The 12609-nt window shown below is 41.2% G+C and overlaps 1 protein-coding gene across 1 annotated transcript in view; it reads left to right on the top strand.

Annotated features, from left to right (window-relative positions):
• LOC104506803 (golgin subfamily A member 4-like) overlaps positions 1-12121 on the top strand; it is a gene marked incomplete at both ends in the record, with an annotated part of 20707 nt that extends 8586 nt beyond the window's left edge. Inside the window, 6 exons of the mRNA XM_010147883.1 lie at positions 698-885; positions 1945-2028; positions 2868-3015; positions 8757-8935; positions 10010-10141; positions 11966-12121. Of these exons, the coding sequence (XP_010146185.1) occupies positions 698-885; positions 1945-2028; positions 2868-3015; positions 8757-8935; positions 10010-10141; positions 11966-12121 (887 nt within the window). The remainder of the gene's footprint in view (positions 1-697; positions 886-1944; positions 2029-2867; positions 3016-8756; positions 8936-10009; positions 10142-11965) is intronic.
• Positions 12122-12609: the final 488 nt, after the last annotated feature.

Raw genomic sequence — 12609 nt, 5'->3', positions numbered from 1 at the left:
TCGTGTCTTTTGTAATGCTTAGGAAATAATGTTAGTATCCAGTCCCTAAGGATCAAGATATTCCCTGTGCTGTTGTCTGTTTCTGGACTACAGTGTTTAAGGCTTGTGGCCGTGAACTGAACCTCTGAATTGTATGCTGTTTTCACGCCGAGTACTCTTGCAGCCTCCAGAGCATCAAAGCAGAACACAGTAAAATGCTGCCCAACGTACTGGTAGTGTGGAGAGAAGTACAGCTCAGAGCGACGCTAGGCGTGGCCTTTGGCCTGCCGAGTGTGGTACTGCCAACCTGAATATTTTGGACTGAACGTCATACCCAGCTCAGGGAAAGCAGGAATCTGCGTGCCTGGCACTTGAGAGACGTGAATTGCTTTACTTCGTGTTTCTTCTTGCTTGTGAATATTCTTTTAGTAGCAGCAGGCTGGTTTATAAATCATGATGACTTTTTAATTGCATACAAAACCTTGTTGAATAATAGTTTGGTTTTGAAGCTTGTATAGTAACTGGGGTTTTGTAAATTAATTTGGGGTGAAAGAACATATTTACTATTCTCTGTGTGTGTGCCATAGTGACTAGGAAATTTTGCACTTCTCACAACTTTCTCTAGAGGCCTGCGAGTTGCCCGCAATGAGAGCGATGAACGCAGACCTGCGTTTTGGAAACGGTGCGCGTGCGATAATGTTGGCCTGTTGTTTTGCAGAGGGTAATGAAGATTCCATTAAAACACTGGAAGCTCTTCATCAGAGGGTGAAGCACCAAGAGAACTTGCTGCAACGTTGTAAGGAGAAGATGAGATCACATAAGGAGTGTTGTGCCCAGTTAACCAGTGAGAAGGAGGCACTTCAAGAACAGTTAGAAGAGAGGCTGCAGGAGCTGGAGAAAATGAAGGTATGGAAAGAACTCCAGTATTTCCAAAATTTGTTAATAGGGCAGACCATTAAACAAACTGTCCCTGTACTTTTTTGGAGTTAAAGGTGCAAAACTGACCTGGAATGAACAGATTGAGCAAGTACGTAAAAACCTGTAAAGAAGTGTGTGAAACCTTACTGTATGAATAACCATCAAAATGGTAATAGAAATAAAGTAGCTGTGGGAAGTTGGGGTGAGGGAAAGACTGTCCTAGCACAGAAGACAGGAGGTAAAGTGAGAAAAGTGGAGCAGAGCTAAACCTTTAAGACACAGTGGGAGAGGCATCAGTTACGTAAATGAAAATGCAGAAAGGGAGGACAGTGGAGAGCACAACATAATGAAGATTAACATAAGTGCAGTCCCAAAGCTAACTTAATATTTCGCTCAGTTTTCCTTTTAAGGACATAAATGCTGAGCGTGGAGTGAAAGTAAGGTGGCTGATAGTAACGGAAACACGGAATTGTGAGAAGTACAGCTGTATTCAACTTTAGTTGTGCAAATCACATACTCCTCTCTGTCTTGGTCTCCTAGCACTAGCCCAGATGGAAAGAACTCTGAAAGAATCAAGTATTTTAAGGACCTCTTCCAAAACAAGGCCGGTAATGAGCCGTTAGAACATTGCATTGCTGGAGTAAGCTGAGGTGCTGGTAACAGGGCAATTGCCTTACACATGTTTCTTACCCATTTTACTATAGCAGCTCTGACATCCATGAGACAGCTGTGGGGGCTGTAACAAAGCCTTCAGATATCTGAGTTACGACAGAAGCCATGAGGCAGCCTAGCACTGGGAGATTTAAAAGTAATTTAAAGCTGCCTACTCTAATTTCCCTGGATTCTGTTCTGTGCTCTTCCTCCAAGGCGTAGTGCAAGGTCTCATTCCTAGTCTGTTTCACATTTTTAATGTAACGACAGCCTTGTTGTTCACGTGCCAATCTAGAAATGGTTCTTAAAAAGAGTCAGACCTAAGCTGTTTGTCAGAAGAAGGTGTTTTCTTACAGGTGACAATGGTTTAAATTAGTGGTTGGGGTCTTTTTTTAGGACTTTCACATGGCTGAGAAGACTAAACTGTTTACGCAGCTGCGCGATGCAAAGAATTTGATTGAGCAGCTAGAACAAGACAAGGTAAATAAAGTTTCTTTAAACTCTGTAGTTTTTGAAGATGGTTTAAAACTCAAAATATCTGGCTTCTTGGTATTTGAAGCTGTTATTCATCGTCTGATGTGGTTTGGTTTGTTTAATGTGCAAATAATTTAAGCTACTGGAGAGTTTTATTGTATAGCTCCTTCAGGGTATTTGTTAGGTTATGCTTAATGCTGCAAGATGATGTTACTTAGAATGGAGCAATTAATGCTGAATACACTCCTCAATACCAGGTTTAAACAAAACAAAACAAAACCCAAACACCTCCCACGCCCCCAGATGAGATACAATATAAATGAATTTTAAAAAGGCCAATGAAGGACAAGTTACTGTAGTTTCTTAGTAATATGAAAAGTTTCTTTTTTTTTGTTTTTGTTCCTCAAAGGGTTTTTTATCACGGTCTTGGTACTTGGAGTAACTTCTGGTGGTGCTGTAGGCAACATGACTAACACTCATGTGCATATTCCCTGAGGAGAAGCATGCACACTACGATGGGTTTAGTTTTGGTTTGCTTACAGAATGCATATTTCAAAGAAAAGTGTCTGTACCAGGAGGGGGCGAGTTTTGTGATGGTCCTTAGTTGCTGGAGGAGTTCTCTTCACCACTAAGTAAATTTTGGCTACTCATCAAAATAATCCCTATTTTTACCTTCTTTTTGCTAGCATTTTCTGTTTTCTGACATATAAAACGACCATGACTTCTAGTTTTGTAGTAATAGACTGAAGTTTATTCCTGGCAAGGATTGTGTCCTGTCTTGAAATTGGTTTAGCTGTATGTTTTATTTATTTGCTGGCTTTTTATCACAAGGACCTTTTCCACAGGGCATGGTAATTGCAAAGACAAAGCGACAAATGCATGAAACGTTGGAAATGAAGGAGGAGGAGATAGCCCAGCTGCACACTCGGATAAAACAGATGACTACGAAAGGTGAAGAATTAAAAGAGGAGAAAGAAAAATCTGAAAGAGCTGGTAAGAAACTCTGGAGATTATTAGCTTTCACATTTAAACCTGAGAGAGCTTCAGTGGGTTCTTTTTGGACCCTTTTGTCACTTTTTGTTTGGAATGGATAATAAGAGATGCTCTTTTTCCTAATGTTCTACGTATCACCCCTGCTGGCATCATTACTAACTCTGCTGTTCCTCTGCTGGCCACAGGTGATGATTGTGACTGGTTTGTCTCTGTTCAATTCAGGTGAAATTAGGAAGGAAGCTGCTGAAGGGCAGCTATACTTTCCCGTTTGTAGAAGAGATTGATAGAGTTTTGTGCTGGTATAACTTCAGGAGGGAAACTTGTAACTGGCTATAAATCATCATTTTAATGCCAGGAGTATTTTACATAGAAAACATAGCAGTGAGGGTATAAGAGCTTGGCAAGAACTAGAAACCGGAGGATGTGTCCAACCATAACAAGCATTTTGTTTCAGTAATTGTGGCGGAAACATTCCTGATTTCTTTTTAGTGGAAACCGCAGTGATGATTCCTTTTACTTCGGGCTTGGAACCTAGGAGTTATGTAACTATTAGACACTCTAGTTTGCTTGTGATGAAAAGTAGGTAACATTAATTATGTGTGGTTGCAGTTAGCCTTGTGATTGAAACTGAATTAAAAGGTCCATCTGCCCCCCTTTGTTCAAATAGTGAAATTGTTTTGCACTGTATCAAAACTTCTGGAAGAATGTGGTTTGCTCTCACAAGCATCTGAAGGAGTTCACTCTCTTGGCAGAAGCCCAGATGTGGTTAGTTTGCATAAAACATTCTACATGTTTTCTTTCTCTAGAAAGTGATTAGAAGATCGCGTAATACAGTTCATGGGGGTTTATTTTAAATATAGGTAGGTTTAGATCAGAAATTTCAGTTTTAAAGATTAGTTTGGGTACATCGCTCTGCTGTAACACAGAAAAGCAGCTCCAAGATCCATCTTGTGGAAGTAACAGACTGTTTGATTAGGTGCCTTCCTCTCCAACCCCTTTCGGGTTCCACGTGTCTTTTTGCTCTGGAAGTTCGTATCTCAGTAGTCAGTCAGTCCTGCTAAAGTTGGATTTTGTGCAGTTCTTGGCGAATAGGAAGATTCTCTTCATTATTTAAAAAAAAAAAAAAAAGCTGAAGACTGTTATAATACTTTTGTGGATAGGAGGTTATTGTCATCATTGTCTGAAACAGCATTTTTTGAAGCAGCAGCAACCTCTCAATTACGAGCTCATATCTACACGCTCTGGTTAATACAGTGATTTCCTCAGGTCTGTGTAGCCAGACGCTGAAAACGGGTTAGAGTTGATGATACTCTGAATACCTGGAAAAGTTAACTGCTGTAGTGAGAAGTGGTCTCGCTCACGACTAACGTGTTGATGAGTACACGGCGCGTTTCTAGGGGCAGATTTCTGTGTTGATTATGCTCCTTTGAAAACGAAATTTGACTGATAACTTTTATGGTGCATGAGCATCCCTTCTCCCTTTGAGTGTATTTAGTTTTGTACTCTGTTAAGCATGCATGTATAGATTTTGGAACCCTTGGAAAAGTAGTTAAAGCTCCTTCTAAGATAGGCAAAGTTGTAAGGTAACCTTTAGTAGGTGTTCCTGTTACTTCCTTGGCTTTATGCATTCCAAAAATGCTGTGCTGTGCAATGGAGATGTAGTTCAATACAGTTGAACTGAATTGTTCAGGCATTTGAGAAAACCACCATCAGTATTAGGAGAACCTGAAATTACTTCTAGGTCACAGCCTTTGAGTTGTACCAGTTCTAAGAATTCGGCAGTTTCATGCGTTTGGGGTCAACATATTTCAAGGTCTGTTTCTTGGGTAGTTACTAGGAGATGACTTTAAATTCTGGAGTTTTTCTATATCATGGTTTAGTGAAGAATTGGCTTAATAGAGTATTGTATGTGTAGAAATGTTAATGTCATTTCTGTTACGGCAAAATAAGGAAAAGCGTAACTTATACTTGGAGTTTACTTTCATTGTGCTATGATGTAGGCTAAAAAGTGGCATATTTTTCCACTTCATGTTTTTAACTTGTCAAGAGTTACGTGTCTGGCTTTTCTCTTTGTAATTCAGTGAAATGCTCCAGTGTTCGATTTAATGTTAATGCATTGTTGTGTCCTCAAATAGCGAAAAGATACGTATGCTTTGTTGGTGCGTGTTGTGTAAATTGTGACTCAGTCTCCTCAGCTGAAGTTCATGTTTTTTTGTAGTTAGAAGTACATTATGTTGAAATCTCACAAAGCATCTTGTTTTTGTGCATCCACACATGCCAATAAGTGAATCATGGTGCCTTTCCCAAGCCTTGTATGAACAGGACTGGGGTAAGGGCTCTTTTTTTTCTTACATCACACATTGGGGGCTTGAGCTGTGCTCTAAAAAGTAAATTCTGTGCTTCTCAGGCGAAGTAATAGTGACTGGTATTTCTTATGAATGCTTTGCAATGTACCTAGATTATTTTACATTTTACTTGAACCAAGCTATCTGTAGTACTGGTTAACTGAAGCTTGGTTCTCCTGAGACTTCTTGGCGTAAGCCCTTTCTGACTTCTTAGGATGCAGATTATTGATTTACGTATATCTGTACAGAAAACAGACAGATATACGTATATCTGTACAGAAAACAAACCAGAAAGTCTTTAGTAAGCAAATTCTTTGCTTTACTTGGCCATTCTTCGTAGGTGACATTTCTCTTGCAAATTTAATTAACGGATGCTTTGCACCTTTCTATGGAGAAACAAAAAGCTTGGACTGTGCATTTAGAATCCTCGTTGCACAAATCAACTGTAGGAAAAGAACTCAGCCGTCGGGTCTCAGACTTTGGACGGGACGCCTGCTTTCAGCCGGCGGTAAGAAAACACGCAAAGCCCTCCCTTGCCACCTTGTTCAGCGCTGTCTTCACGGCTGTCAGCAGCAGATGGCAATGGAGGTGAAGATAACACGCCTGCAGGCAGGGAGAGTGAGCAAGAAGCCTGTGCAGCCGGGACTGGTGATGCAGTGGGTGGAGAGGCAAGGCAGAGGGAGCCGAGACTGGTACTTTGGCGTAGCATATGTAAAGCTGTCAACTTTCTAGCGTGTGTTTTATAAAAAATCAGTTTTGCAACCTTGTGCTCCTTAAACTCCGCTCAGGCTCTTCTTGTGTAATTTGTGTACTGCACAGGAAGGTTTCCCGTGTGCCTGGCTTGGTCACATGAATGGGATTTTGCAAGACTCACCTGAGACTCTCTTGGTGTGATTTTTACAGTTTCTGATGTGCCGCTATGCCTTGGCAAGACTTCACTTACCTCGTGCCTTGGTGAAAAGATCCTCCCTCGACAGCAGCTCTGCTGGTTGGGGGAGAACACAGGCAGTGCCTTTACTCTTTGCATTCAGAATAAGTGTGTTTAGATAAAAACAGGGACTTTTATGCCAGGCTTTAACCCACAGTAGAATTAAAATCTCCCATAGATGAAAAATAATAATTTAGACCGTGTTCTCTGTACTTGATGAACAGCCCTCGGCTGGTTTGAAACTGGGTTGTGTCATGCTACGCTGGAATTGACTACTTGGAATAAAGATGTTCTCTTTTGCTTAAGTGCCAGAAGTGCCTGAGATGCATATAATTTAACTTAAAGAGAGCTAAGTGTGTTTCTGCAAAGCGTTGCTTCTTTGTGCTTTCCTACCCCCTTGGTGTTTACCCATCAGCTTTGGCCTAGCTTCTGCGTTAGCATCCTGCTTGCGCTTGCGGTGATGCGGCTGCCCTGTGCATGTTGCTCAGCTGTTCCACACCAGGGCTCCATCCCAGCCTGAACCGGGATCTTCTCTTCGCCAGGTTCGTGGGCTGTGGCAAACGCATTCTCTTTCCTTTTGCAGAAGTAACAGGTTTCTCGAACGGAGATAAAGGATATGTTGCTCAGAACAAGAATCAGAAAACGTGTATGGAAGTGTAAAATAACTTAATCCTTTACTTGCAGGCTTTATTTTCAAGCTATACTTTGTAAAGTTCTGTAGGGTGCTTTTTATAAAAAGACATTTATGATACTGTAATACTGAAGGACGTGGCCAATTCTGCTGGCTGTACATGCTTTTGTTCAGGGCTGAGAGGAGCCATCGGGGAAGTGGGTGTCTTTCCCCAAAGGCACTTGTGCAGGCTGTGTTCGTAACCGAGTTGTGCCCGGGGTGGTGAGCGGGGAGGACTTCAGCCCTGTGGGTCCCAGGGGACAGATGTCTTGATGGGGACTGAGAAAAACTGTGCTTGGGAATTAAGGGGCTGTAAGCTTTGTGCACGCTTGCGTTATGTTTTAGGCTCTTCTGCTGTTTGAAGTAATCTGTAGTGCTCTTAATTTTTTGTCATGAGTTTTAGTATTCATTATTAAGTAGAACCAGAGTGGAAAAGTAGATACAATTATATGCTTTGCTATTGCCAGGGTCACCAATAACCCTGTTTTAACCTAAAACATGACTGTTTCTCTGAGTAGTGAGAGGAAGGCTTCCTCGGAAAACAGAAGGAAATTCTGGAAAAGGTCAGAATTTGGGTGATGCAATTTTATGGGATGAAGTTACTTGAAAACATATTTGCAGCGTTGCCTCAAAAGTAGAGATTGTGGATAAAAGCTTCAGTTTTTAATATTATCAAAGGATGCAGAATGGAAGTTATTACGCACTTCTCAAACTCGTGCCTCAGTGTTATTAAAGATAGCTTAAAAAACCCAAGGATTATGAGAATTGCTGTGAATGCCTGCTAAGTAATGGTGGATCCAAGAGACTAGATGTGTGTGTTTATTATGATTTTCTTTTGGGGATGGAATTAAGTGGAAGAAAGCTTAGCATACTAAATAACACTTTGATTTTTTTTTTCCCTGTCTGCTCCCTGAATAGTATCCAAGTAGTCCAGGATATGATAGAATAATACTTTCAGGTTTTCTGTGCTCTGAGAAATGACACTCTTGATACTGGCACTGTGATTTTGAATTTTACGGGGGTGTTTTGTCAGAGTTCTTTCATGCAAAAAATTAACCATACAGTAGACTGTTCTGAGACTGAATTTTTCTTTGATATGCAGCAAGGGTTTTCCACATTCATGATCTATTCAGGAAGAGAGACTTCCCTAATAGTGATCAGATTCTAGTCTTGTGTAATTCTGTATATATTCTGCCTTCAGTTTCAGTGAGGAACTCCGATACTGGTACCAGTAAATAGTGAGATAATGAAATCAGCACAGCCATCTGAATGGACTCCACCACACCCACAGTTTAAAGAGAGGATTGTCTAGGTTGTACAGCTTGAAATGGATGACCCTTAGGTAAATAAGGTGCCTGGTGTTATACTTCAGTGTTCTGTTCAGAACTCTTTCATGATTCAGTAAAAGCTGACTTGCTTAGCAAGCATGCCTGCTCTATGCTTCCATCTGCCTGTTCTAGTGGAAGAACAACTTGTGAATTGCCTTTTCTTCATGCAGCTTTTTTCCTCTTCAGAGATGCTCAGCCCATATAGCCAGAAGAGGAGCTGTAGTTCATGGTTTATGTATTTTAGAGTGACTTTAAGGGAAGAAATAGAAGATGCAGAATGTATGGGAGGAAATTCACAGCTAGTTGTCAGTTTTCTTTCCAGTTAATAAACCCATGTGAATTCTTGATGGATTCCTAAGATTATTCTTGTGTCACTTGTGTAATTTACAGTTTCTGAGAACTCTGTTCTTCTATCAAGGGACATACATATTTCTCGACTATCATATACTTTTTTTTTTTTCTCTTTTCAGCTTTTGAAGAGCTTGAGAGGGCTCTGAGTATGGCCCAAAAGACAGAGGAAGCCCGGAAAAAATTGCAGGCAGAAATGGATGAAAAAATCAAAGCAGTAGAAAAGTCAAGTGAGGAAGAGAGGGTAAATCTTCAACGGGAGTTAACCAGAGTGAAACAAGAGGTGGTTGAGATTATGAAGGTAAAAGCTGAAAGTCACCCTGTATTATTGGCATTTAATCTAATAATTCAATTACAGTTAAACCAGTTGTAAAATACAATAGTATATCAGAACTTTGCTACAAGATTTTTGCTATTTAATGAATTCTCTAAAAATTAATTTCTGTGATTACAGGTTTACTTAAGACAAAATACAAAACTTGCCATATAGATTTTTTTTCTCTAACAGTTTAAAATCAGTACATTAGACACATGTAAAAATGAACAGTATTGATTCTTGCTTCACAGCATTTAATAAAATTGTTTGCTAGAAGTACTCTTGAGACTTCTAAGGGAGTGAAGAGATTAATGCTGATCAGCTCACACATCTCCACCAGAATTTTGTGTTTTAATACTAGCTAGTGTAATGATTATCCTAGCCAGTATGTGTAAATGTGTAAGAATTTGTTGCCAAACTGTTTGCTAGTTAAGAATGGCTGAAGTTTGCTTCATCTGGTGTGTTTAGATAGGAACTCCAGTAGTACTTCATGTGCCTTGGAAAGCTGAAAACTTGAACCCCTTGGAGTTGCAGTTCTTGTATTGACATTTGTTATGTTATTAACTTTTCAAAGAGGATACACTGGTGCTTTAGGGGGGGATGACTCACTTGCATTACATTATTCTTAACTAAAGCACGTATGTAGGTTGGAGATAGCCTTCTATCTAGGGTTTCACCAGTTGACTTTCTCATTCATGGAATAACAAGAATACAGGGAAAACTACAGACGGAAGTTCCTTATCCAAGTTACTACCACATTTGAACTGAAACCGAAACCACTAAGTTCACCTTGGTAGAAGAGCCTTTAGAGAATGTGATGTTTCTTTTAGTAGGACTGTGAAAGGCGTGAGAAGGAAGATGGATAACTTCAAGCTTGAAAATAAGAACTGTCAGGGCTTAATATTAAGCGCTCCAAGTGATTGTTACTTATTCAAAAGGAGCAAAGAGATGGTTCTGGTTTCCTCTTCTCTGTTACACTGCTTGTCTTATTAAGAAATAATACAAAGTGTTTTGTTGTTTAATATTTTGGAATTAGTTTTGTCTGACTTTGTTTCACAGAAGTCTTCAGAGGACCGTGTTGCTGAACTAGAAAAATTCCATAAAAAAGAAATGGCTACCAAAGATCAGGAGCTAAATGAGAGATTACAGGCCCAAGAAAAGGCATTCGAGGAGAAGATGAAGGCAGCTCTTGTAAGTATCCCTAAAATGTGTAGAAAGACATTTTTCTAAGTGTAAGGTGGGACTAGAAGTTTTAATCTCACCCTGTTCTACAGTGAGGGTCTTTCTGTGCTCAGGTAAAAGTGTCCTCCAAAAGAACTCAGAGACTTGAGCAACCTGACAGCAAAGCAGCTGCAGTCATCCAGACTGAATAATGAGAATCACTTGCTATCACTGCTCACTAGCAGCTGGATCTTGTGGGAAAGACTTCTTTTTTTTAAAACTCTTTTTGTTAGACTTGGGTTTTTTTTTCATTTCTTCTTCCAGATTGCTGGCAATTAGCCACATCAGCTAGAGTAAAAGAGGTACGTAGAATGAGGCTGTTTAACATGCTCATCGGTGACTTGGATGAAGGGACAGAGTGTATCCTCAGCATCTTTGCTGATGATACCAAAGTAGAAGGAGTGGCAAGGCCAGAGTGCTGCACCTGGCGAGGAATAACCCCACGTACAGGCTGGTTGACCTGCAGGAAAGCAGCTCTGCAGAGAAGGACCTGGGAGTGCTGGTGGACAGCAAGCTAACCCTGAGCCAGCCGTGTGCACTCGTGGCCAAGAAGGGCAATGGTATCCTGGGGTGCTTTAAGAAGAGTAGCCAGCAGATCGAGGGAGGTTATCCTCCCCCTCTACTGTGCCCTGGTGAGGTGACATCTGGAGTGCTGTGTCCAGTGCTGGGCTCCCCAGTTGAAGACAGGCAGGGAACTACTGGAGAGAGTCAAGAGGAGGGTCATGAGGATGATTAGAAGACTTGGACATCTCCCTTAGAGACCTGGAGCTGTTTAGCCTGGAGAAGACTGCGAGGGGAATCTCATCAGTGTTTATAAATATCTAAAGGGCGGGTGTCAAGAGGATGGGGCCAGACTCTTTTCAGTGTTGCCCAGCGACACAGCGGCCACAAACTGGAGCACAGGAAGTTCCACCTGTGCTTGAGGAAAAAATTCATTACTCTGAGGGTGCCAGACCACTGGAACAGGCTGCTCAGAGAAGTTGTGGAGTCTCCTTCTCTGGAGATACTCAAAATCCGCCTGGACGCGTCTCTGTCCAACCTGCTCTAGATGAACCTGCTTTGGCCGGGGTGGTTGGACTAGGTGATTTCCAGAGGTCCCTTCCAACCCTGACCATTCTGTGATTCTGTGATTTGAAAAGTGTTGTTAGCACTATGTCTGGCTGTGTTGTGTGAGCAGGGCTAACTATGAATAGTGTGTGACCTCAGAAAATCTTTTTTCCAGGTCAAGTTGGGAGGAATCATTGGGATTCTTTGCTCCTTTTACATAAGCTGTAATCCACTTCAGATTGTTACGTAATTTTACTTACCTAAACAGTAGAATCTCTTTTGTGCTTCTCCATGATGGTTGGTGACTAGGACTGAGGGACTTTGACAGTCCCTTCCTGACTTTTTCTACCTGTTTCTCAGTGTCTGGGTTTTTTTTTTTTTAATTATAAGAGGTGGAAGCTTAAAAATACGTTAGCAGTGGAATCAAGTGAGGACAGACCTTTATTCCTCTAAGGAGTCAGTCTCAGTTGATCATGGTGAACAAACCAAAATGAAAGGCTGGATTGCATTGTGTTTTTCATTCAAAGATAAGTAGAAGATGGATGGTTCTCAAGAAGAGGAAATGCAAGTGATTTGTAACAATTTTGTCATCACGGATGAAATACAAACTCTGTGTGTGTGGAGAAAATACACGTGATTAGTGTCTGACTCCTATTAAAGGGTTTGTAAATATCCTATTAAACTGTTTTTAAAGGTGTGATGACTTTATTTGTAGTTTGTTGTTTTAATCATAATTTTCTTATACAGGAAAAAAATCGCAGTGAGTGTTTAAAAACACTTCATGAAAAAGAGCAGCAAGAATCCCTGGCCTTAGAAGAATTAGAGCTGCAGAAGAAAGCAATACAGTCAAAATGTGACAAGAAAGTTCAGAAGATGTGTGAAGAAGTTGAGACTCTTACAACTGTGAGTAAAATTCCAAAAGGGTACAAGAATTCTTTTCAGAATATATTTTAACTGTGACAAGTTTACAAGGACTTTGGATTTATTGTGATAAAGTTGTTTTAATCTTGTAATGCTTCTTGGAGTGACAGAAGTTCAATGTATTGTCATGGTGTGCTGGGTTCAGTCAGGAAAGAGTTCACTCCCTTTCCCCTGGCTGCTGTGAAGCTGTTCCTGGCTGCAGAGAGCAGCACTGATCAGGTCTCAGCTGGGCTGGGCAATGCCTGCACCAGATTCAAGGTCTGTCTCCCCTTCTGCCCCTGCAGCTGCGTTCCCAGCTCTCGCTGTCTGGCTACAGGCAGTGCAGGGACACACAGCTCAGGCACCTGACCCCAACTGACCAAGGGAGTGTTTCATCCCATAGTACGTCACGCTGGGGGCAGAGGCGAGGAGGGGTCCGGGAGCCATCACTCCCTCTCTCCCGTTCGCTCCCAGACACTTGCTGACCCTCT

Source organism: Eurypyga helias, unplaced genomic scaffold (assembly GCF_000690775.1).
Source record: "Eurypyga helias isolate BGI_N326 unplaced genomic scaffold, ASM69077v1 scaffold10610, whole genome shotgun sequence".
Classification (NCBI taxonomy): Eukaryota; Metazoa; Chordata; class Aves; order Eurypygiformes; family Eurypygidae; genus Eurypyga; species Eurypyga helias.
The sequence above is the reverse complement of the archived record's forward strand: the minus strand, read 5'-3'. Positions and strand labels throughout refer to the sequence as shown.